At 38.5% G+C, this 27,325-nt stretch overlaps 2 protein-coding genes across 4 annotated transcripts in view; one reads left to right on the top strand and one right to left on the bottom strand.

Moving 5' to 3' along the window:
• LOC105490472 (AMMECR nuclear protein 1) overlaps nt 1-25,105 on the bottom strand; it is a 133,976-nt gene extending 108,871 nt beyond the window's left edge. The window contains exon 1 of one of the 2 annotated variants that reach the window (XM_011756132.2): nt 24,571-25,105. In XM_011756132.2, the coding sequence (XP_011754434.1) occupies nt 24,571-25,043 (473 nt within the window). In that variant the 5' untranslated portion in view covers nt 25,044-25,105. The remainder of the gene's footprint in view (nt 1-24,570) is intronic. The other variant, XM_011756131.2, reaches the window with a different exon arrangement.
• LOC105490509 (transmembrane protein 164) overlaps nt 1-27,325 on the top strand; it is a 344,079-nt gene that overhangs the window by 303,927 nt on the left and 12,827 nt on the right. The window lies entirely within an intron of this gene.

The raw sequence follows: 27,325 nt of genomic DNA, 5'->3' as shown, positions 1-27,325 counted from the left end.
AAACTTGAATTAATTTTTTCAAGGATGCATTTAATCTGCTATTAATAGATAACTAAATTCTAAAATTCAGAAACCTCTATTTAAAAAAAAAAAAAAAGACTCACGTGCCATGTTGGTGTGCTGCACCCATTAACTCGTCATTTACATCAGGTATATCTCCTAATGCTATCTCTTCCGTCTCCTCCCTCCTCACAATAGGACCCGGTGTGTGATGTTCTCCTTCCTGTGTCCAAGTGATCTCATTGTTCAATTCCCAACTATGAGTGAAAACATGTGGTATTTGGTTTTCTGTTCTTGCGATAGTTTGCTGAGAATGATGGTTTCCAGTTGCATCCATGTCCCTACAAACGACACAAACTCATCCTTTTTATGGCTGCATAGTATTCCATGGTGTATATGTGCCACATTTTCTTAACCTAGTCTGTCACTGATGAACATTTGGGTTGATTCCAAGTCTTTGCTATTGTGAACAGTGCCGCAATAAACATATGTGTGCATGTGTCTCTACAGCAGCATGACTGATAATCCTTTGGGTATATACCCAGTAATGGGATGGCTGGGTCAAATGGTATTTCTAGTTCTAGATCCTTGAGGAATCGCCACACTGTTTTCCACAATGGTTGAACTAGTTTACAGTCCCACCAACAGTGTAAAAGTGTTCCTATTTCTCCACATCCTCTCCAGCACCTGTTGTTTCCTGATTTTTTAATGATTGCCATTCTAACTGGTGTAAGATGACATCTCATTGTGGTTTTGATTTGCATTTCTCTGATGCCGAGTGAGGATGAGCATTTTTTCATGTGTCTGTTGGCTGTATGAATGTCTTCTTTTCAGAAGTGTCTGTTCATATCCTTTGCCCACTTTTTGATGGGGTTGTTTTTTTCTTGTAAATTTGATTGAGTTCTTTATAGGTTCTTTATAGGCCCTTTGTCAGATGAGTAGATTGCAAAAATTTTCTCCCATTCTGTAGGTTGCCTGTTCACTCTGATGGTAGTTTCTTTTGCTGTGCAGAAGCTCTTTAGTTTAATTAGATCTCATTTGTCAATTTTGGCTTTTGTTGCCGTTGCTTTTGGTGTTTTAGACATGAAGTCCTTGCCCATGCCTATGTCCTGAATGGTATCACCTAGGTTTTCTTCTACGGTTTTTATGGTTTTAGGTCTAACATTTAAGTCTCTAATCCATCTTGAATTAATTTTTGTAAAGATTTAAGGAAAGTATCCAATTTCAGCTTTCTACATATGGCTAGCCAGTTTTCCCAGCACCATTTATTAAATAGGGAATCCTTTCCCCATTTCTTGTTTTTGTCAGGTTTGTCAAAGATCAGATGGCTGTAGATGTGTGGTATTATTTCTGAGGGCTCTGTTCTGTTCCATTGGTCTATATCTGTTTTGGTACCAGTACCATGCTGTTTTGGTTACTGTAGCCTTGTAGTATAGTTTGAAGTCAGGTAGTGTGATGCCTCCAGCTTTGTTCTTTTGGCTTAGGATTGTCTTGGCAATGCAGGGTCTTTTTTGGTTCCATATGAACTTTAAAGCAGCTTTTTCCAATTCTGTGAAGAAAGTCATTGGTAGCTTAATGGGAATGGCACTGAATCTATAAATTACCTTGGGCAGTATGGTCATTTTCACAATATTGATTCTTCCTATCCATGAGCATGGTATGTTCTTCCATTTGTTTGTGTCCTCTTTTATTTCACTGAGAAGTGGTTTGTAGTTCTCCTTGAAGAGGTCCTTTACATCCCCTGTAAGTTGGATTCCTAGGTATTTTATTCTCTTTGAAGCTACATATGTAACAAACCTGCATGTTGTGCACATGTACCCTAGAACTTAAAGTATTAAAAAAAGAAATACAATAATAATAATAATAATAATAATAATAATAAAAGACTCAACAGTTTTATTGATGTGTCATAATTATTTCAGAAAACAATTTTCCACAGTCTATTTAGAGACTCCACCTGAGCTAAAAACAACTTTCTGGGCAATAGATGCACACATTAAGTGATAGATACTTCACATCAGACTGAAGGTCTCTTGAAATTGTTCTGAAAGAAAGGCAGAGAAGCTCAAAGAGATTTTTAAACTTCAGTTTCTTGAGAAGTGTCATGAAATCATTAAAGATATTACTTTTAATATCAAAAATATCATTAAGCACTTTTAAGAGAGGGGAGGGATATGTTACTAAACCATGCTTGAGTACTGCAACTCTCACCACATTAGAAATCATACTTGGAAGAGGCAGGCAAGTTTAAAATCTCTTTGGTATAGTTTTCTCATATCAAAAACTGGAGCAATAATCAATTCTTAACTCATGAAAATGTTCTGAGAATTAATGATTATAATTTTTCTCTGTATTTTGTTACAGTTTATCTAAAAATGTACCAAATATTCTACTTAGGCAATATACTTGTACATGTTTACAACATATGAAATTGTCAACTAAAGCTTAAGTTTGGAAATAATCCATAACCTCACTTTCAGAATCTAACCTGCATGCCAAAGCACTGAAATTTCTAAAGCTAACTACCAATTCTTTACTCTAGATTGAGTCACTTTCTTAATGGCTGCCTTAAGAATTACAATTAACATCTTAACCTAAAGCAATCTAGTTCAGATTAATAACAATCAGTGTCAATAACATACAAAAACTCTGTTCCCCTATAGCTCTGTTCCCTCCCTCCCTCTATGTGCTATTACTGTCATTCAAATTACATCTTTATATGAAATATGCCCATCAACAGTTTTATAATTAGTTTTTTATGTAGCTCCTGTCTTTTAAATCAGATAGAAGTTATAAACAAACATACCTTTATACTCTCTTTTATGTTTACCTATGTAGTTACCTTTACCAGTACTCTTTATTCCTGCACATTCAAGTTAATAGTTTCCTTTCATTTCACCCTGAAGGATTACCTTTCGTACTTCTTCCAAAACAGGTCCTCAGCAACAAATCATTTGTTTGTTTATCTGGGAATGTCCTAATTATCTTTCCTTTATAAAATATGGTTTTGCTAGATATAGAATTCTTGATTGACAGTCTTTCTAACGTTTTGAATATTTCATCCCACTGCCCTTCCGGCCCAGTTTCTGATGAGAAATTAGCTATTAAGCTTATTGAAGATCCCTTGTGAGTCTCTTCTCTCTTGCTGCTTTTAAGATTCTTTTTGTCTCTCAACAATTTCAGTATCATTGTGTCTGGGTGTGAATCCTTTTGAGTTTATCCTACTTTGAGTACAAGCAGCTTCTTGGATGTTATACTTAGTATTTTCATCAAATTTGGGAAGTTCTCAGCTGTTATTCCTTCAAATGTTCTTTTACCCCCTTCAGGGACTCCATTATGTGTACATTGGTATACTTCATGGTGTCTCACAGGTCTCTTAGGATTTGCTACCTTTTTCTTTTTTTCCACATATGATAATCTCAGTTAACCTATCTTCCAGTTTCTTGATTCTTCTGTCGGCTCAAATCTGCTGATGAACCCTTTTAATAATTTTTTTTTCATTTCATCTATTGTAATTTCCAACTCCAGATTTTCTATCTGGTTCTTTATAACGTCTCTCTTTCTCTGTTGATATTTGCTATTTGGTGAGACATCATTCTCTTACTTTCCTTTAATTCTTTGCCCACAGTTTCCTTCCATTCTTTGAACAGGTTTACAATAACAGATTTAAAATTTCATCTAGTAAGCACATCTAGGCTTCCTCAGTGACAATTTTTATTGACTGCTTACCTCCCTGAATTAAGTGCTATAGTTTACTGTTGGTTTTAATTTTTTTTGGTTGAAAACTAGACATTTTAAACAATATAAAGTAGAAAGTTTGGAAATCAGATCTCTTCTCCCCTAAGGTTTGTTGTTACTGTTTGTTTAGTGACTTTCCTGGACTAGTTCTGTAAAGCCTATATTCCCTGTCAAGTGTGTCCATTGAAGTATCTGTTCAGCTACCTAGTGGTCAGCTAATGACCGACATATTTTCTAAAATGTTTTGAACCAACAGATCTTTCATCCTTTGCCAAAAAGCCCTGTGTTGGGTATGCCTTCAATGCTCTGAGAGTTTACAATTCTGCCATAGCCTTCACTTCCTGCTTTCACAGGGTCTAAAAGTCAGCCACCTCAGGCAGATACAGTATTAAACGATTGCTGCTGCTTGTTTTCAACAAATGTCCTGAGGATAGGGCTTTTCCACTGAGTCAGATCAAATAAAGACAAGCCTCGTGAATGGGGCCTTCCCAAGGAGCTGCCAGACACGTCAAATAGTGACAATTATCTGGGGATAAGATATTTGAGGAGCGTGCACCTCTCCAGTAGCTGCAGGTTTTCACAGCTACCATGGATGCAAGGTTACTAGTTTCCAGAGATATTTTGGGTCTGGGGAAAGGTTGGTTGGATTAGGGCAAGTTAAAATACAACAAATCTAACTTTTTTTTTAACCAAAAATCAGCTATTTTATTGAATAAATACTCCTCAGGTTGCTGGAAGCTTTTGGTTAATTTTTAGAATTCTGAAAAACTTGTTTTTAACAACTGTTGCCAGACATTGCTTTTATAGAGGAGTAGATTTTCTGAAGTCCTTACTCCAATATTCCAGAAATCCCCTCTTCACTTGAGTTTGAAAATCATTCTGGTATTGGTGTCTTCTTAAAAGGCATCAGCTCTTAAAATTGCCCAACAAAATATGTGGGATCCCTGGTGGTATGTACACATAAGCTGCTAGGTAAAGTTCACAAACATCTATAAAATTAGAAGAGAGAAAATATGATCAGCTTTGATTTATATTCTATTTTACCTTTGGTATCTACAGGGAAATAAATGTATTTTTAATAAGAGATGCACTAAAAAAGCATTTATTGTTATAAACGTTTGGCTGTATTTCAAGTATTTTTAAAATATTGCTTTTTTTAAAGATGCACATACTTTAATTTTAAATAAAAGAAAATGAGAAACTATAAACAATCCTAGTCATGGTAGGACTGACTGCACAGCATCTAGTTCAATGCATGAAGTCATAACTAAACAGAAGGAAGGTTACTAAGGTATTTCTTTGATCAAATGAGAAAATGGTCATTATAAGGTCTAAGTTTTATAAGGAATCAAACATTTTTAAAATGCATTTTATTAGAACATTTACTATTTTATATCATACAATTGATTATTCATTATAATGATGCCAAAGCAAATTACAAGATATGAGAAACTTTTACAACAATGGTAGCATTATCCTAATACTAGATTAGGAGATATTAAACCTATTACAAGTGGTTTCCCATTTACAGAGTTCTGGGGATCCTGAATGAGTTTAGTTGCAGGTATGATATGAAAACAACCTTATGCCTTTGTGTGTGGCTGGTAGGGGAGAGAGAGAGAAGAGTAAGGAAAAACAAAGAACACATAATACTTTCCATATAACTGCCCTGTCTCTCTTAATGTAGCACCTACAACTGTATATGAGACTCTGGGTTTGGGAGTCAGGCTGCAAGAGGAAAAATACTGATAGTCAATCACAATGAATAAAACACTATAAGAGTGATTACAAAGTCGTTAAGACCTCTGCTTGGAAAATCAACTTAAATAGAGCAGACAATATAGAGGAAATCACTCATAAAAATCAACAACAGTCGTCTCAATGATATTTATGATGCTATCGATTATATGGAGTTCAATGTTCTATACATATTTTAAAAAACAGCATGAGCAGACTATAAATGTATATAACATGATATGTTTTCATTACTATAGATCTTCAGACTCCATGGACATAAAATCTGCAATTTCAGGAATTTATAAGCAACCATTAAGGTCTTTAATTTTCATTTAATTATTTTATTTATATTTTATTGTATTTCATTTGAGAAATTAATTTGAAGAATTTGAATCTTGTGTACTTTAAAGCTAATACGTGTGAATGAATTGCTAAGTTAGTAATTATCCTATCATTTCACTAAGCTTGGATATTTTCTTTGCATTACAAGCTATGCAGCAACTCAAGAAGTGATAAAAAAATTTGTTTTTGAAAAAGAAATAAAGCAAATTTCTAGTGTTGGTGATTAACATAAGGAAATATTTTAGTGCTGGTTCTTAGACAAAAGATATTAATTTTGGATAAGTTAAAGTCTAATGTGTTAAGTTCAGCTTTGATCAGATCTATGAGATAAACAGGTCTGTCATAAAACATTTCATGAAGGAAACTGCATGATAAATAGTATTTGTGCTTTCAATGATAACTTATAATCCCTTGGCTCAGGCTTCTTCAAATCTGTTTTTCTTCATCTAAATTACATTAATGTGAGAAAAGCCACATCAAGCATTTTCAAAACAAGAAAGGTATTCCCTTTCAAAAATATTTAATTGAAAAGTAAAGAGTTCATAGATCAAGGTGTACAACATTGTTATATGTATACACACTGTGTATTATCACAATCAAATTATCACACCCATCACCACTCACGCTCTATATAAGATCCTAAGAACTTGTTCATCTTATAATTGAAAGTTTGTACCCTTGCTCAGTATCTCCCCAGTTCCCTCACCCCTCAGACCCTGGCAACCACCATACAACTGTTTCTATGAGTTTAACCTTTTTAGACTTCACATAAAAAGTGAGATCATATAGTATTTGTCTTTCCGTCGGCTTATTTCACTTAGCATAATGTTTTCCAGGTTCACTCATGTTTTGCAAATGGCAGGATTTCCTTCTTTTATGGCTGATTAATATTCCATTGTGTGTATTTATTTATCCATTTTCTGTCAATGGACACTTAGGTTGTTATCTTGGCTACTGTGAATAATGCTGCAATGAACATGGGAGCACAGATATCTCTTCAATACACTATTTTCTTCCTTTGGATATACATGCAGAAGTAGGATTGCTGGACTGATCATACAGTAGTTCTATTTTCAATTTTTTGAGGAACCTCTATACTGTTTTCCATAATGGCTATACCAATTTACATTCAAACCAACAACCAATTTACATTCCAACCAACAGTGTACAAAGGTTCCCTTTTGTCCATATCCTTGCCAACACTTGTTATCTCTTGTCTTTTTGATAACAGCCATCCTTAACATGTGTGAAGTGATAGCTTATTTTGGTTTTGATTTGCATTTCCCTGATGATTAGTGTACCTATTAGCTATTTGCATGTCTTTTTTGGAGAAATGTCAATTCAGGTATAAAGGTATTCCTTTTGTTCATCAAAGGTAGGATATTCCAAGTGTGAAAATAACACAATGGTCAATTAGTGAGTATACTGTGGAAATCGGTTTTCTATTACAGTTATCTCTTACCTGTGACATGCCCATTTGTTTCTAACATAGGATTGTCGTTGGTCCACAATCACTGAATCAACAGGTCATTACATTAGACTTCTCAAACTTTTCAACTGACTTACACCATAGGCAAAATAAATTAAAGGTGTGAAATGAGTAGGAATTGAGAGTTGCCATAAGTGGCCCATCACAAATGGCAAATTTCGTAATGCTTTCTTTTTGTGAATTTTACATTCTACACTATAACATACCTATATTTGTTTCAATATCAAATTTATGCTCTCAGTTTTAACTCTAGAAAACCGACATTCCAAGAAGAGACACCAAGTTTACCCTGTGGCTTCATTTATCCTCTAGCACACCACCACATAGCTATAGTTTCCATTATGTTTAGATAAATGCTTCTTCCTTTCCTAATATGTCTAATATTCTCATACTTTCTTTTAATTATTTAGCCATGATTTCCTTCAGTTCTTTGAAGACGTTTACGATAACTGATCTAAAGTTTCATCTAGTAAGCACATCTAGGATTCCTCAGTGACAGTTTTGTTGACTGCTTACGTCCCTGAATTAAGTGCCACAGTTTACTGTTGGTTGTATTTTAATTTTTTTGGTTGAAAACTAGACATTTTAAACAATATAAAGTAGAAGGTTTGGAAATCAGATCTCTTCTCCCCTAAGGTTTGTTGTTACTGTTTGTTTAGTGACTTTCCTGGACTAGTTCTGTAAAGCCTATATTCCCTGTCATGTGTGCCCACTGTAGTATCTGTTCAGCTACCTAGTGGTCAGCTAATGACCGACATATTTTCTAAAATGTTTTGAACCAACAGATCTTTCATCCTTTGCCAAAAAGCCCTGTGTTGGGTATGCCTTCAATGCTCTGAGAGTTTACAATTCTGCCATAGCCTTCACTTCCTGCTTTCACAGGGTCTAAAAGTCAGCCACCTCAGGCAGATACAGTATTAAACGATTGCTGCTGCTTGTTTTCAACAAATGTCCTGAGGATAGGGCTTTTCCACTGAGTCAGATCAAATAAAGACAAGCCTCGTGAATGGGGCCTTCCCAAGGAGCTGCCAGACACGTCAAATAGTGACAATTATCTGGGGAAAAGATATTTGAGGAGCTTGCAGGGGGTCTTAATCTAGAGTCCATTAGGAGGTCCTAGAGTCCAGGGATAGATTTCAGGGGTGTTGTGAAGCCAACTTGTACTTTCCAAGCCAAAGTTAGTTGATACTCCTTGAATATTCTTAAGAAGCCAGCACTATAGGAAGCTTCTATAGAAACCTGATGAAAGATATGAAACTTCTAATCAGAAAAATGCACTTATACAAACTTTTGCATAAAATTTCATTATGTCTGCCAACCCCCTAAAATCCATTCTTAGACACTAAATCAAAAGCCCATGACTTTAAACATATTAGAAAAAAACTGTTATTTAAACATTTTGAAACCTACAATTTAAAACAGTAGAAAAAGAAGAAATAAATAGTGCCAAATAATTTTCCAAGCATTCCAATCTTCCATAGGAATGGAATCATCGAGTAAAAGATAAGCCTGTGCCATACTTCACCGAAAACCATAAACACGAAGTCCTACCATCTTGAATACAGCTACATATAACCAGGTCAGTCTCTAACTAACAAACAAAATCAAATAAATCCACAATGATCTTATGGTTTCAGTTATAAGCATAAGAGAAAAAGATACCTACTTTCAGGTAAGGCACAGGAGGAAGGGGTACAATGGGACATCTCATTTATTCTCTGCTTTAAAATCACCCTAGAAAAAATTCTAGAAACTTTTTAGATTTGTACTGCCCTGATTCCAAAATTCCCCCTGTTAGACAGTGTCTATACACTGCTGTAGATACTCAAATCCAATGACTGAAAAACACTTGGAAGTCATAAATTTACACCTCCCGATTCCCATCATTCTATCACCTCCCCACAACGGAAAACCAGCAGGACCAGTAAAGAACTTTGCTAGTGGTAAACACTGCTAGAATTTACATAGTAAAAATTCTATAATGAAGGTGCTACCAAGCTTTCAAATATTCTAGATTACTGCTCTTGAAAATGGCAAAGCTCCAGCGAGAAACTATGTTGAAGAACGGGTAAGAGGAGAATTTTCCTAGGCCAGGCACGGTGACTCACTACCGTAATCTCAGTACTTTGGGAGGCCGAAGTGGGTGGATCACCTGAGGTCAAGACTTCAAGACCAGCCTGTCCAACATGGTGAAACCCCATCTCTATTAAAAATATAAAAATTAGCCAGGCGTGGTGGCAGTCACCTATAATCCCCACCTACTTGGGAGGCTGAGGCAGGAGAATTGCTTGAACCCAGGAGGCAGAGGTTGCAGTGAGCCGAGATCGCGCCATTGCACGCCAGTCTGGGCGACAGAGCAAGACTTCGTCTCCCAAAACAAAACAAAAACACCACAAAAAAGAGAGAGAGATTGACTGATTTTCCTAAATTTATACTTCAAATCTGGGGTGGGAGAGATTGAAGTAAAAAGTGTTTAAATAAATATAACAATTCTGAGAAAATGAATGGACCTGAGGCCGTGCTGGACTGGTACAAATTATTTAAATTAGTTAAGAGTTAATGAGGGGTTATTATGAGATGGTGAATATAACTTAATGAAAGCGAAAGAAACCTTCAAGACTAAAGCACTCCTCTTCTGTAAGAACTGATCTGAATTTCTCTAGACTGAGCAAAAATAAACGGAAGCAAAGGTTCTATGTGTAGCCCAATGGAGACAGGAATCGGCGTCCGTTGGACCTACATCCATTTTTTTCATTTTAAAATGGGTTTGCATGTTCTCTTGCCACAGTCAAAACAGAAAAGCCCTGACTTTTTCCCCCAACTGTGCTCTACACTATGGAGGTGCCTATTTAAGATGCACGTTGTTTGAAGTCTGTGAAAAATGAAGTTGAAATCTAAATAGTTCAACCCTCTATAAACAAAATTGCCTCCCACTCCCCTGATGAGGGCATCCACCTTTGTTAACAAAGATTTATGGATATTAAAAGTGATCAGGAACCTCTGTGTGGTCTGTACTGAAAACCACTGGATTCCATTTGGCCTCGTATCCCATTATGTGGCAGGAGTCTATGATTATTACATAGGGTCAACATCCAACTCTTCTTCAACAACTTTTAATTCAAAAATATTGTGCTACTACTATTTTCTGTTAATATCTGGTATTTTTTCTCCTCACTGTAATAGTATATAATTCAAATTGCATATTCGACTATAAGAGGGAGAGTTCATTTACTTATAGACATAAACTGACTACACAGAGAACACTGTTAGTGAGCATCATGCTAGTGTTGTTTTCTGTTTCCTGAGTATACTGATAAAATGCTCATGCTTTACAATCTGTCAGAGATTAGTCCCATATTTGGAAAATAATTTTCTTATATTCTAAAACATATTCTGGGAATAACAGAAGGGAGTTACTAAAATAGAATTTTACAGTGATCACTGAAAAAGAAGTTTAAGTTCTAAACTTATGTCTTAAAGACACATCGTCAGCTAAAATATCGAGAATTTTGCTTGTTTTTTCCTTCAAAGCATAATAATTCCTCAACATAAACTAAAAATATGCTGCTCATTGTAATTCAGGAAACTATTTTAGAATTTTGTTTCTAAATAATAGTATAAAACCTTTACAAGTTTGCTTATATAGATTGTTTCTTAGAGTTGTAGCATTCTTAAAGCTCATGTGAAGAACCATAAGGAACATTCCCATTAGCCTAATCTATGTTTAAACTAATTTCATAAAGAAGACTGTCATCATTCACAATCTTCCTAAAATTATTATAATCCCTAGTACCTAAATTATCTCAGTTAAATTTGCAATATCCAAGTAAAATGTATTCATTAAGAGGAAAGTGACCAAACCATTTAATTGTGTCACAATTATGGTATTTTTAAACTACATAACTTTGTAGCTAGACAATTTTTCTAACTTCATGTTTGAGACACTGAAGTTCAGAAGAAAAAAGATCACTGAACATAGAAGGCACTCAGGCAGTGTGACATAACCAGTGTTAATCTAACTGACTTAAGCTGAATGCGTACTGAAGAATGAAAGCACTTTGTCTACAGAACAGACACCTGCTTGTATTATTTCCTAGTCTCTTGTCCAGGCTTCATGACATTCACAACATTAAAGGTGCTGGTAAGACATAATTAAATGGACAAAGAGAAATTTTACCAGGAAAGAGGCCACTCACAGGCCATTAAAAGTTTAAAACTGTCAACTGTTAGACCTTCATTTCCCAATGCTTGTTATAGCTAGTCTCCTTACAGGTCACCTTTCTTGCTAGGTTCTCCCCCACTTCAACCTACTTTTGATTGGTACCCATTGACCACTGTATAATGCTCATCCTGACCTGTGTCTAAGATATTTCTCTGCCTAGACTGCTTTTTCCATCTATGAAAGTTCTACCTAGCCGAAATCCTATTTTGTCTGTAAAGCCTTCCTGTACAATCTTAGCCCACATTAGTCTACCCAAACAATGAGTCCTACAGACATCATTGTCTCCATCACTCATTTAGCTGTTGAATCATATGTGACATCATTATTTGTTTCATGAATCTTGACTTTTCAGTATGACTGCAAGCTTTTTAAGGACATGAAGCATGGTTTATGCCTATTTTATAGACTTCTCACCCATACTCATAAAGGGGTCTAGCATAGTGTTCTACCCAGAACAGCTGTATTACTTGTTGAAATGAAATATTAGAACCAGTCATAATATTAAGAGGAGTACTTGCATAGCATAAGAGATAGGTATTGATGTCAAACACAGTCTTAATACTGGCAAAAAAGACTTGAGACTTCAACAAATATTCATTTTAAAAGTCTGTAAGCAAAGGGATAATCATAGTAAAAATTCTACTTTCTTGTTTAGAACTGCAAAGCCATCTCTAACTGGAACAAGTTAGATACTGCTCCAAAACCCAAATTGATACATTACAATTCAGTGATACTACTTTTAAAATGTCTACACCCCAGCTAATGATAGAGAGCCTCATACTGGTTGTACAAAAACAGGGCAAATAAACAACTTTTGAGACTTGCAACCTGACCATATCTATTATTTCACAGATGCCGCTGTCACATTTAGATGTAAGTTTTTCATTAGAAACAAGCGTGTATGCTATAAGAAGCAATTTCAAGAAGTGCTTAACTGAAATGGTTATGTAGTCTATGTATACACATATAGACTTAAAGGCTTTACTTATAATATCCCCTTATGCAATTTCTCTTCCAATTTTCCATCTCTCTAGAAAACACATTTCCTCAGAAACCCCATCTCTACTAAAAATTAAAAAAGAAAATCAGCCAGGCATGGTGGCGCACACCTGTAATCACAGCAACTCGGGAGGCTGAGACAGGAGAATCACTCGAACCTGGGAGGCGGAGGTTACAGTGAGCCGAGATCACACCACTGCACTCCAGCCTGGGTGACAGAGCAAGACTCCATCTCGGGAAAAAAAAAAAAAAAGTTACTTCTGATTTTAATTCCTTTAGTTTATTCGTGATTTTCAATAGGTTTGAAAAAATAAATACCTCAAAGCCTAAATTAGGCTCTCTTGTAAAAAGGATTTGTGCACCTCTAGTACTTTTTTTTTTTTTTTTTTTTTTTTTTTGAGACGGAGTTTCAGTCTTGTTGCCTAGGCTGGAGTGTAATGGCACGATCTCAGCTCACAGCAACCTTCACCTCCCAGGTTCAAGTGATTCTCCTGCCTCAGCCTCCAGAGTAGCTGGGATTATAGGCACGCACCACCACACCCAGCTAATTTTGTATTTTTAGTAGAGATGGGGTTTCTACATGTTGGTCAGGCCGGTCTCAAACCCCCTACCTCAGGTGATCCACCACCTAGGCCTCCCAAAGTGCTGGGATAACAGCCATGAGCCACCGCGCCTGGCCCCTCCAGTAAGTTTATAAGATTAATTTGTGAAGGATTCCCAAAATTCCTATAAGAAATGAGTTGCTTTAGGTAAAGCCACTATTATGTGCCTTTAAAAATTAAGCTAAGCATAGTGCTTATAGTTAACATTATTATACACTTAAACATTTACTAAGAGGGTAAAATCTCATCTTTTTTACAACCATAAAAAATAAGTGGCTGGGCGCGGTGGCTCATGCTTGTAATCCCAGCACTTCAGGAGGCAGAGGCGGGCGGATCACCTGAGGTCAGGAGTTCAAGACCAGCCTGGAAAACATGGTGAAACCCCATCTCTACAAAAATACAAAAATTATCTGGGCATGATGGCAGGTGCCTGTAATCCCAGCTACTTGGGAGGCTGAGACGGGAGAATCACTTGAACCCGGGAGGCGGAGGTTGCAGTGAGCCGAGATCATGCCATTGTACTCTAGCCTGGGTGACGGAGCAAGATTCTGTCTCAAAAAAAAAAAAAAAAAAAAAAAGTAAACTAAAATCAGCCTACATGTATATGATAAAAGATAAACTGATAAACAAAAAATTGCTGACACTCCAGTTATCTGTGAGAATGTAATTTACAAATTAAATTGACCATAGTAGGTCCTTCTAAGATAAAGTACAAAAGAGATAAGTATGTACCTTTGTATGACTGTATTCTGCAGCCAGTCAGAAATTATACCTAGGTCTATCATTTAATAGTGTCTGTTCCATAATCTTTGTTATAGATAATAACTGTGAGCAAACTATATGAAACAAACTTCACACATCTAAGTAGAGGCTATTAATATAAATATACAGGCCTAAAAAGAAGGTATGTCTGAATACCTGAGGATTTATAACTATGTGCATAGACAAGTCAAGAAAAATAAGTAAGGATAATTACAGGAGAGTGGCTACATTCATGCTCTTTTGGGTAAAGCTACTTGTCCTACAGCTTCCAGAGTTATGTAGAGGCCTCATTCTGAAGACACCATACAAATGGTTTTCAATGTGGTCTCTTAGAAGTATTAAAAGGACCCATAGCAGGTCTTCATATTATGAAACTTCATGATATGCATTTGTTTATGATAGAAACTTTCTTTTTTTTTTTTTGGAGACATGGTCTGACTCTGGCACCCAGGCTGGAGTGCAGTGGTATGATCACAGCTCACTGTACTCTTGACCTCCTGGGTTCAAGCAATCCTCCCACCTCAGCCTCCCGAGTAGCTGGGACTATAGGCGCATGCCATCATGCTCAGCTAAGTTTTTCTTTTTTTTTTTCTTTTTTTTTTTTTTTTTTTTTTTGAGACGGAGTCTCGCTCTGTCGCCCAGGCTGGAGTGCAGTGGCGCGATCTCGGCTCACTGCAAGCTCCGCCTCCCGGGTTCACGCCATTCTCCTGCCTCAGCCTCCCGAGTAGCTGGGACTACAGGCGCCCACAACCGCGCCCGGCTAATTTTTTGTATTTTTAGTAGAGACGGGGTTTCACCGTGGTCTCGATCTCCTGACCTTGTGATCCGCCCGCCTCGGCCTCCCAAAGCGCTGGGATTACAGGCGTGAGCCACCGCGCCCGGCCAGCTAAGTTTTTCAAATATATAATTTTGTAGAGATGGGGGTCTCACTGTGTTGTCTAGGCTGGTCTGGAACTCCTGGGTCAAGCAATCCTCCTGCCTCGGCCTCTCAAAGTGTTGGGATTATAGGCGTGAGCCACGGCACCTAGCCAGAATAATTATTTATTTATTTATTTATTTATTTATTTATTTATTTATTTATCTTGAGACAGAGTCTCGCTCTGTCGCCCAGGCTGGAGTGCAGTGGCACGATCTTGGCTCACTGCAAGCTCCGCTGCCCGGGTTCACACCATTCTCCTGTCTCAGCCTCCCGAGTAGCTGGGACTACAGGCACCCACCACCACACCCGGCTAATTCTTTGTATTTTTAGTAGAGACGGGGTTTCACCATGTTAGCCAGAATGGTCTCGATCTCCTGACCTCGTGATCCGCTTGCCTCAGCCTCCCAAAGTGCTGGGATTACAGGCGTGACCCACCACACTGGCCCAGAATAATTATTTTTTAACAAGAATGCTGTGGCCATTGGTCCTAAAGGAGGGACATCTAAGTTTTATGACATAAAACATAAAAAGCACTCCTGCTCCAGATCAGGTGCTCAGTCTCCCTTTTCTGCCCTGAATCCATGCTTCACTTCACTTGAATACAATTCATTTTACTCCCTCCCTGATTCCCATAAGCCCTCTGTCCCTGCCTCAAGCCACATGTGACTCTCTTTCTCCACACAGCCAATGCCTACAATGTGGGAGAGTCAATTTCCACAAAACAACTTGCCAGACAGGACAATAGTTGGAGGAGTTTGTGGAGTAAAGTATACCACAAACCACATATCACCCACCTCATTAGTGTCAGAAAAATATAATATTATTCCTTTTTGTTCTTGTGAGGGTTTTTTGAATGGACAAGTAGAAGAGTGTTGGGGTAGATGGATCTGTGAACTCAACAAAAAGTTTTAATACTCCTAACATCAAAGACCCAGCCAAGCTAGTGGCAAGTTTTTTATTGGCTTGTTTTAATGCGAAAGAAGCTGTGGCAATTTTTTTTATTTGTTTTTGTCATTATCATAGGAAAACTCATGAACTGTGTTGAGAACACCTACAGTAACATGGAAAAAGGCAAAGACTTCATGAGATTCTTCTTTATTGAATAAATTACCAATGCCATCTTCTACCATATAAAAAAGGATGTAAAAAGCACCCGTCAATCTAAACACTTCACTGTTGTTCAAAATCAGCACAAAGTGTTTGCCTTGCTACAATGAATTATGTACTGAAGCCCAAGTTTTACAAGCTATATAATTTATTTGCACCCCAAAGTACCTAAACCTAACCGTGTGGCTGCTAGGCTACTATAAGCAATAATGATGTCATAGAAAAGAAACACACTAATGTAACTAGCACATAAGCATTTATTTGAGGCAGATACAGTGCTGTGGGACCCCTAAGCTAACAGCATCAAAACCAATTTTTTCAGATATTCCATTCTATAAGAATGACTCAAAGATCCACTAACACTTGAAACAAAGCAGAGAATCTGATGTTACCACCTTGCAGCAATCCAAGATCTCAATAGAAAATGTTACTAAAGTTGTATGTAATATGCTTACCGATCACAGTGAAAGTATATGGAATGGCAAGGTGAAGTATATAGGCTCCTAATTCAATCTCACTACTTTCTATTATTAGAGAACTGGTCAGCATCTTCTGGCAGGATATTGCATAACACAGTCAACTGTGCTCTCCCAGTATTGCATGTGGCTTTGGGTAACAATGTGGATTATCTGTATGAAACAGACAGGGAAAAGGCAAGAATTATCAAGACTATCACAGACCTTATTGAAAAAAAACTAATATTAATAGGCCTTTATTTAAGCAAAATTTTTCACTTTTGCCCATCCACTGAAGATTGCAGAGACTCTAAAGCAATATGGCTGATCCCATCGGTTCATAACATCCATCCTTCGTCATTGAGCAAAGCCTCAAAACAGATTCAGCTTGATTCAATCCATTTTACTTTCTAAGCTTTAGGACACACAACCTAGAATCTTGCACCAAAAGGCACTTCTAGTTCTTCAAAAATTTCCTTTTAGTTCTGAAGTTATGAGTTCCTGAGATGGCCTGCCACGAGGCTTTATTTTGCTCAAGGCTGTGCTATGATATACACATAAGGAAATAAAAGGATCACTGCCTGCTTTACAAATTGATAAGCCTGAAGACTAAGAAAATGTAAAAACCTACATTAAAGAAACCCAAAATTCTGCCAGGTATTTTTACTAGCAGTACAAAGCTGAAAACTATCACTGATTTCTACTTATCTGAGCCATTCGAAGTCACAAAGTGGGGGAGTGATCCCAAGGGACCAACCAAACCATCACAATAGCTCTGTTGCTGCTCTGTGGTTCTGGTAATTCAAAAAGAAATAACATTTGATAATTGCCAACACTTGGAACTACACATAGTAAGAAATCTATTTCACCTGCCCAACCATTTGTTTCTTCCCATATTCCGCCTATGTTTTTTAATGGCACCACCATCCTCATGGTTCCCCAGGCTTATGAACTCTGAATTATGTTCAAAGCCTCTCTTCTTTCACTTCTGCCAAGCAACCAGAATTTGTTTTGTTTTGTTTTCCCTGCAGTGCCTCTCTATGCACGTGTAGTCACCTAATCACAGGTCCTCATCCAAAAGCTATTCCAGCTATCTTTATATTTGATACAAATTCTATAAACCGATGTGTCTTCTCATCCTTTCTCCCAAATTAGATACAGTTGGGAATAGGTGAAGAGGGAAAGGGGAGGAGAGTTCTTATACCTGTGATCAAATTTCATAGCCATTTCAACAGAGCTGTTTAACAAACTTTTTCTGAGCACAAGAATAGCTAGGCACAGAGCCAAGAAAAGAAGAGGCAATGATGGAAGCCAAAAACAGGTGAGCTACAATCTTTCCACTCCTACACAAAACCCGGCCCTAGAGTACCAGCCCTTGCATATGCTGATAACTTCTTCCAATTCTTAATTTTGCAACATTCCTATATTCACAAACTCTGCCCCTGGGGTGGCTTTCCCACCTTCCAATGCCAGTTTTCCTACTGCCCTCATAACCTTAAGCCTAGTTAGTCTCCCCTATCTTGAGACTCTTCTCCCAATTCATCTGATACTCTAGAGGACTCTTCTGCAAATCCTGTTCTCTTCCTAATACAAGAAACTATAAGCAGATGCAAGATCTCTTATCTAGCCTCCCCAGAGGATTCTCAACACAAAGGCTACTTTTAATTTCCTTGAAGTTTTATGATCTTAGAGACCAGAGCAAGGGGAGTGATATGAAGAATGCTGAGAGTGAAAGTTGCTGACTGAAAACAGCTGCTGGGAATCCCCAAGTCCTGTGGCAAGGGGTGTGGTGGTGACAGCAATGGGTTTAAGAACAACCAAGTAAGACTTCAAGATCTACTGGTCAAACAGACTCTACCAATAATGTCTGTACCTCCTCCATTTCAAAACTTGGTTCCAGTTATTCCCTCCCTATAGCCTTCTCCCTGACCACTCCTTTATTCCATGTCATTTCCATGTGTAGGTATTTTATGTGTATTTTATTAATCTACAATCATGGATATATTGCTTTGTAAGTATTTCAAGCAACTTTGATAATGGTATCATATCTTGAACAGGACTGTAAACTTTGTGGGGATAGAACTATTTCTTCTATTTTTCTGGTTTCCAACCATGGAACTCAGGATAATGTACATGCTTTTTTACAAAAACAGGGTTTTTTTCCTCCAGTGACATATAATTTCCACTCAGCTATTCAACACTAACATTTTTAACTTTGAGCAAGTTTCAATGTCTGAAACATTAAGAGCTGTAGAAAATACACCCACACTTGATACAAAAGATGCCACTTATAGTTGGACTGAACATAAAATATGCTCCACCCAACCAACTATACTATTACACTGTACTTCTTCCTTTGGGTTATTTTCTTTATACTACATAAGCTGTGGGTCATTTTTGCTCTTAGCAACACTAACTACAGAAGCTAAACTCTAAATAAGCTTACTGTTGGGAATCTACTCTTCCCACCTACACAACCACTGGTTTCCCACACTGTCTCCAGTGTCCTGTGAGCAACTGGCCAATTACTGATTGTGGAAAGACAGCTTAGACATTGAGGGTCCATTCTTGGCAGATGCTGGGTTTTACTGCTGGTCCTCACTTACTTAGCTTAATTGATTCAGAACAGTATCAAAAAGAGACATTATTACACAAGTTTGAAAAAGAGACTATTTAACAAAATTTAAATGTAAAAGCCCTGGTCATTGTGCTGCTTTATAAGAGCCAAGCATGTGTGACATCGAGAGTACAGAATAATGCCTATTGAAATCAGGAAAACTTGGGAACTGACTAATCTCATTACACAAGTTTTAGTGTTTCACACATAAATTCTCAAAAAGTAAAATTATCTATAAATAGGAAATGCAACTCACTTCAAAAATATAATCCACTGCAGCTAAAGGTTTTAGTATTTATGACACAAATTTGGTTTCAAAAAGCATACAGTTTTTAAAAAGACAACAACACAAATGTTAACATGTGCCTGAGAAACACATACTCTGAAAAACAACTCATGCATGGGTTAACAGACCATTTTTTGCTTTTTCAGTAGTGGTCTTTCTTCCTATTGGACTGAGAGATTTCAGCAGAGATTCCTACTTGGCTGCCACCCGCTAACTGAAACCTGAGTGCAGCACAAACATAATTCATAAGCAAGAAAAATTATGGGCTAAATTATCACTCCGTTTGGCCATATGGGGGAGAAAGCAAAATAAGCATTTTCTTTTTAACTAAATATACCTTGTCTCACATACACCTTTATGCATGGATATAAAAACAATTTTGTGATTTATATGTCTCCATCCTTCTAGCTCAGTCACTGATGGCTTTTACAGAACAACTGACAACTGGGAAGATGCCTGCCTTCTTTTCTATCTGTAAGATATGACATCAGATTGTCTTTCAATGGGAATCAACATTGTTTTAAAAAAAAAAGTTACACCTTCAAAAAGACTCAACAATTTTTCAGACAGTGTTTTTCTTTTACAAGAAAAACTATACATTATGACCAGAGAATGCAAGTTAGTACCATTATGTTAGTGTGGATAAGGAAATCTGTCATGGCCTCATGGCATCATCTGTGATAGACAGATACATCTTCTGGCTATTCTGGTCAATCTTCATCAGAAAACATAGAAATATAATGGCTCATGTTTAAAAATGCAAATTTAATATCACTTTAACCTGAGCTGCACTATCAAATCATCTTTTTGATAGTGCAATAGGATTGCTACAGTTCTGTCTAAACAAAATGCCTACTCCCCAACACAACCCAATTCCTCCCATGCACACTGAAAAACAGTAACTTGACTACGGTGGCAAGATGAGAAAGAGTTAACTGTTCCAACACCTCTTCAGAGTCTCACAATCTGCATATCTGGGAGTGGATTTTTAAAAAAATATATTTAATTAATTGCAATTTAAAACCACACTTACTGATGTACTTTAATAATAAAGAATCTTCTACGTGCTATGGTCCATAAAAAATGTAGTATTGCGTTAACTTCAAAGGTGGTAAGATGATTAAAATAAAAAGTTCAAGTAACATGACACGCAGCAGCATTAAAGATATAAGACTGAACAATCCCAGTGCTTTAGCAGAATCATTTCATATTTTTGTTACAGAAGGGGTCTTAAAATGAAATCCAGCAACCATAAGCATAAATAAAAGCTTTTAAAATCTTTTCACAATATGTTAGTGAAAGAATCATAAGAGCATTTTATGGGAACAAAGGGGGCTTTACTTATTAAAATCAATACAATTCACCTTAAGGTATCGTATTTGTAATGTTTTTAATTCCTAAAATGTATCCCTTACATTTAACAATTTCTGAAAAAGGACCTAAAATCATACTACAGGTTTCCAAGAGTCGCCCTCACCCCTCAACTAAAACCATCCCGAGAACCTCAGACTCTTACACTCTCGGCAGCACTCAATCTCCTGGGTGCTAAGTTAGAATGAACATGCTAAAGCATAGTGACACAGAAGCAGGAAGTTTTATACTGAAAACTGGCCTTGAAAATTGCCATTCCATTACAGTCGTTCAAGTACTTATTCAGGTCCTCACTTCTCTCTCCCTAGGTTCTTAACGTGTGGCCCTGGAACTGTAGCATCAGCATCACCAGGGAACTTGTTAGAAATGCAAATTCACAGCCCCACCCCACACCAACTGAATCAGAAACTCTGGGAATGGGGCCCAACAATTTGTGTTTTAACAAGCACCATAGATTATGATGTACTACAAAGTTTGAGAACTAGTCCTTCTCAAACTTTAATGTGCATAAGAATCACCTGAGAAGCTTGTTAAAATGCAGACTCTAATTCAGCAGGTCTGAGGCGGGGCCTGAGAGCTTACATTTGTAATGATTTCCCGGGTGATGTCTTCTGCAGACCACAATGCAAGAGTTTCTCAAATCGGTTGTTTACTGAAATTTAGGGTGCTCATAAAATACAGATTCCAAGGCACTACCCTAGCCCCAATTATCCAAATCTCAAGAGAAAGATTCAGAATATAACCAGTGGTTCGCCACCTTGGCTGCACATTAAACTCACCTGGTGAGCTTTTACTAATCCTGATTCCCAGGCCCCATCCAAGACCAATTAAGTCAGAATCTCTGGAGTTGGGGCTCAGGCATCAATATTTTTAATAACTTCCCAGTGATTCCAATGTGCAGCCAAAGTTAAGAATGACTGCTCTGGAGTCTAACTAGCTCAACACCTGGCACAGTGGATCCCTTTATAGTAGCAAACAGGTTCCTATAAAATAGCTTTCTGGGCTCCCTGACATAAATCCAAGACTGCTGATTTTGAATATCAAAATGCAGTAAAGTTAAGTTTTCCTCATGTCTTTAACCAGATTTCTGTGCACAAACTTGCCTGTACAATGCTTTCTGCAATTGGGTAGGTAATCAAAAAATGGGAGCAACAGTGAAGAATTTGTATCCAGCCAGCCTGTTCATATGTTGACATCCCCTCAATACTGAGTGGAAGGATAACTAACTGATGGATCTAGAGCTTCTAAACCCATAAAATGAGGATTTCACCAGTTACAGACATTCTGAGAGAAAAGTCCTGGGAAGGGATGAAAAGAGTGTGCATTTATGTATGAGAAGTTAAAATTGTCAAAAGCACAACATCTGGTGGGCAAACACACTGCTCATGACATGATAATAACTAGGAGAAAAAAAAAAATCCCAGTATGTCTGTTTATGTCTTATGGCACTTAGGATAAAGCAACACTAATAAGTACACAATGCTGTTAAATATGTAAAACAGAAAGACAAATGTGTGGTACTTACTAAGGCACTGTTGAAATGCTTAGTTATTTCCCTCCCATAATGAGGAAGCTTTCCTGAATTTTCCACAGTACACCTCAAAAATGAGTTGAAGATATATGGAAATAAGACAGTCCATTTTCCACTTAAGTGAACTTTCATTCTCCACTTGGTCATCTTCAGTGTCTACTCTACATTAGTTATTTTATAGAATACTTGACACATTCAAGGTCTGCTAAATGATAATAGTTATTCTTCTTCCACCACCGTTTCAACATATCCACAGCGGTCAAAAGTGTGTCCTATCATCTGCTTAATTCCATGAAAAAGAAATCCAGGGGCTGGGGTGTTTGAAGAGAATAATATCTAAATATGTGTGCAAAGTGGCTACTGTTAAAATGAAATTTTCAAAAGCATTTTCTGTATGAACTGGTCAAGCTCACTTTCCTTTTAAAATTCTTGCTATAGTCATTGAGTTAACCCAAACTCACTTTAAAATGTGTGAAAATAGCACCTCCTGAAAGTGTGTTCTCATATGCTTTGGAGCAATGGAGCGTGAATACTAAAGCAGCCTTTGCCAAACTCATGTAACAGCTCAAGAACTAAACAGGAGTGAATTTTTGCAGTCCCATGACTTTGCAGAGCCAACCTAAGTATCATCCCAGGACTAGCTTTAATATATCAAAGACATCCAAGAGAAGGCAGAAAAGTCACAAATAAGTGACTCAAGCTAATAAATATTTCATAGATTTTTTTACATGGCAGTCTTTTCAAAATCAATTTTACTTCTTAACAAAAAAAATTAATTGGCTAAATAAAGGTGTGGACTTAGGATTTAAGCTTCTAGAATTAACACTATGAAATTTATAAAGATATTTGTTTGACAAAGTGTTCTCCTGGATGCTCTTTCATGCACTTCTCATGAACCAATGCCCAAAGATTAACCAAGTCTAAAAGAAAATGCACAGACCACAGAGGAGTCATACAAAATTAAGACATTTAAAGAATAAAAGCCAAATAAAACAAACAGTACAAATGCACAATTTCCAGGACACTTTATTGTAATTTCCACTTTACATATTAATATTTTAGTCTAGGCAGAAGTGTTTATACTTATACAATAGTAGTCCAATCCTCTAATCTCACAAAATGAAGCAGTTTTAAAAGAACATCAATTAAGGTATTTATGATATGGGGGACAAGCGGCACTTTTAGCTGGAAAAGGGGGTGATGCCTTTCAGTACGAGTTTCACTGAAATTTTTCCTGTATTATTTTTCTTGTTGATGCTAAATACTCAAATAAAAGCAATTGCACTTTTTCTCATTCTGCCCTCTCTTGGTCTTTACATTCTGTCTAGCATTTAACTCAAAAAGTCAGTTTACATTCAGTTTACACATTAAAAAAAAAAACCATATGCCCCATCTCCCACACATGCAAATGGACAAGGATTAGAATTAACCTGGCTTTTAGCTGTAACAGTGCTATTTAAAAATTTTCAACCACACACTTGAAGGGTAAGATAATTTAAGGTACAAAACCAAAGGAAACCATAACAATTCCTACACATTTACTATTTAACTGTTCTCAAATCATCGAGTATAACATGGATTTCTTAAAAAGTGAAATCGACACAAAAGCGAATGCACGCTTAATGTACAAACTGACAGTGGCTCTGTGGGGACAGTTCTCTTTGAATGAGCTATTATCCAGACAGTGGAATGAAAAAAAAAAAAAAAAAAAAAAAAGGTCTCACTCTTCAAATGTGAGGAAGCCGGCAGTGCGCTCGCTTCACGAGAAACACATTTTAATGGGTGTATTTGGATAAAAATAAGTAGTAAGGGAAAATGTGTTTTAAGAAACCTCCCCCCTTCCCAGGGCACAAGGAAACCCAGAGGAAAAGATGGGTAACCTCACAAGCTCCAGAGCTAAGTTCCATCACTAACAGAAGTTGGATACTTGCTATTTTTCGCCCTGCAATGGGATAGTAGTTCTCCATGTGCAAGGTACGCGGGGCGGGAATACTGGCGGGGCTTTCACTTAGGGTAACGGAAACCAAAGTGAGGAGAGGTCAACACCTTGAGTAACCCAGATCTCCAAAACCGGGGCAGGGTGAGGGGTGGTAGGGGTGGTGAAGAAGACAAGTAAAGGGGTCAAAACTCCTCGAAGTCATCGCAAAGAGAAAGCTAACACCTCTAGGAGCCACGGGGCCATCCCTTGCAGCAGCACCCTGCTCCAAGTGTGGGGTGCCTGCCTCGGAGGGCAAAAAGCGCAGGGTGCCCTTAGTTCAGTTGAGTGGCTCCGGGGACCCGGGCAGCGAGAGGGCAGGGGCATCCGCCGGCCGGGAGGCGGACTCGCACTTTGCCTCAACTCTGAGCCCCATCCCGAGCGCAAGGGAGAGGGCGGCGGAGGGCACGGTACTCACTAGGGCTCGTTGGTGAATCGGGGGGTCCGGGGCTGCTGGTATCCGTACAGGTGACAGTAGAGCACATCGAAGCAAAAGCAGCACATCTCTGCTGACACCACCATCTTCCGGGAGCCCGGCGATGAGGACGAGGCGGCGGACGATGAGGAGGGTGAGGAAGAGGTGGCGGCGGCCGGGGTAGAAAGTAGGGTCCCCACTCCGCAGCTCGGAGGTGGCGACAGGGCGATCCCCCCGCCGCCGCCGCCGCAGCCCTGGGGGGGAGAGAGGGTACAGCCGCTGCCGCTACCTCCTCCGGTTAGACCTCCCAGCCCGTTGAGCCGCGTACCGGCGCCTCCTAGTCCCAGCTCCCCAGCTCGGCACTGGCTCTCTCCGCTGCAGTGGGAGGAGGAGGAGGCGCCACCACCGCCACCCGAGCCAGAGGGGGGCGAACTGGACAGTTTCTGCTTCTTCACCCCGCAGCAACCCGCCGCCATCTTGGAACAGTCTCCCCCACGCAGCGTTTCCGACCCATAAGTGAGGCGAGCTGGCGGCGGGGGCGAGCACGCTGCGGCCCAGGCCGCCGGGGGCGCGCCAGAGGCTGGCGGGGCGCGCGCGCGCCGTTCCCGGCCCCGTCTGCCTAGCCACGCGGCTGCCCCGCGCGCGCCCCCGCCTCGGTGCGCGCTCCTCGCTTTCGCGGCTGGGCGCCTCGCGCCTGTCCCGCCGGACTCGTGCCTCTTCTGAGCCGCAGCCCCAGCCCCAGCCCGAATCTCAATCTCTGCGGCCGGCAGAGGATGGAAGCCAGGAAGCCGATTAGAAAGGAAGGTGAAGGAAACAAGAGTCAGATAGTGGAAAGTGGGAGCTAAGGGAAGAGGTGGGCACGCCCGGGAAGGAAGGAGGGAAAGGGAAACTAGTGGGGGCAGGGGGGAAGAAAGGAGAAAGTCCGAAGTAAGCATCCAGGTCCCAAAGCACAGCTCAGTGACCCCCGCTGCAAGTAGTATTAATGACACTTAAGCCCAGTTACGTGGAACCTGAGCCACCCGGCCTCAAATACACGGGTTTCTGAACTGTTGGAGTGTGAGCGAGCAGGTGCCTGAAGCTCCATACCTGAGACCGCCCCTGTTAAGTATGTACAAAGCAGTCGGGGAAATGGCCACGCTGCTCTTTTTAATTCCAGCCTAAGCACACACCAGGGTACTCTTTCCTTTCCTTATGGAGAAATATTCAAGTCCGATTGAATCGATGTATCTTGTACTTGTTCCCCCAACTTACCCTCCTAGCCGTTTGTAAACATTAAAAAGCCAAAAATAAAGTCCTAACTAATACTTCACTGGTTCCAAGATATTAATTGTGCTTTGGGACTTGCAGTGGTGGACTTTTCTGGTTTTGGTTTTTATTTCTTGGCTTGGGTAAAAAGCAATTAGGAATATTATCTGTAGTGCTCAGATCTTAGAGATAAATAGGGAAGGTAATGTACTTAGTCACAAATTGAAATATTTTGTTTAAGTATATAATTAGCTCTTAATATTCACTTTAAAAATTTCTCAATTAAATGCTTGGATGGATGAGGAGGCATATGAGTCAGTCCCTTTCTAGGTGCCTAAGTGTAGCTTAATAATAAAAATAATGACAATAAATGTTAAAATTTGTAGAAATGAACCTGATAGAAAGCGTAAGTTATTTGCATTGTATCTACACCATGCTAGAACATCTAGATAAAGTCAGGTATCTGCATATTTTAAAACTGCAGATTGATTTTTGTCACCTTTTATCTACATGCGTGGGATCTTGCAGATAGCTGGGGGCTGTTCATTCCACTCAGGGAATAAAAACAAAACAATTTATTCATTCAGTAATATTGAGCCTCTGCACCATACTATGTGCACAACACTATACTTCTGTTGAAATCCAGGGCGTGCGCAGGAAGTATGCCTCCCACTCTCAGAGAGTTTATGAATTAAGTCAGATACATGCACATAATCAGATAAATAGCTATTATAGTATGTACTGAACGTTTTTTAGGTGCCCAGTACCATACCTCGTCCTACCCCATAATCCTTCAGAATAAGATATTATCTCATTTTATCTTCACAACAATGCTCTGAGGTTACTCATTAACAGATGAGGCTATTAAACCTCAGAAGTAATTTGCCCAAGATCACACACCTAGAAAGTAACAGAGCTAGGATTGGAATGCCGGCATGTCTGATTCCAAAAACCATGCCATTATACTATATTGCCTCTCGCTAACAATATATGATAATAAGGCTACTGATGGACAAAAGATAGTGACATTACACACCAGCAGGTGCAACTGAGGTTAAACAGAAATAATAACTTAGCTTTTATGGAAAGATTGAGAGACACTGAAATATGTTACCAAGGAAAGATGAAAAAATCTCCTTCCAAAAAGATTTTGTGAGATAGACAAATTAAAGTCTGGAATGGTTAGGTGCAGCCTAAAGACAAAAGAGATAGTTTAATTGGTCAGTGATATGTAATTTCATCCTCTCAAACTTCATCACTGTTAGAATTAACCTTATGTTTGAAACAAATAACAATTCTTTGTCAACTACTAGTGGAGCAAAAAAAAATGCATTAATATTTTGTCTATGTTACAGAAGAGAAAGCAGATTGGTTTTTTTAAAAAAGCACCACAACAACTGGTACGTTACGGTATTTTGTAGGTTAGGGTGTTTTGTACTTTGTCCTTAACTATCACAGCCCACCTTTTAATTTTTTTGAAACTAGATTGAACATAATATCAGACAATAGGTAT

This window comes from Macaca nemestrina, chromosome X (assembly GCF_043159975.1).
Source record: "Macaca nemestrina isolate mMacNem1 chromosome X, mMacNem.hap1, whole genome shotgun sequence".
In the NCBI taxonomy this organism is placed as follows: Eukaryota; Metazoa; Chordata; class Mammalia; order Primates; family Cercopithecidae; genus Macaca; species Macaca nemestrina.
Note: the sequence above shows the minus strand (reverse complement) of the source record. Positions and strands in the feature narration are given on the sequence as shown.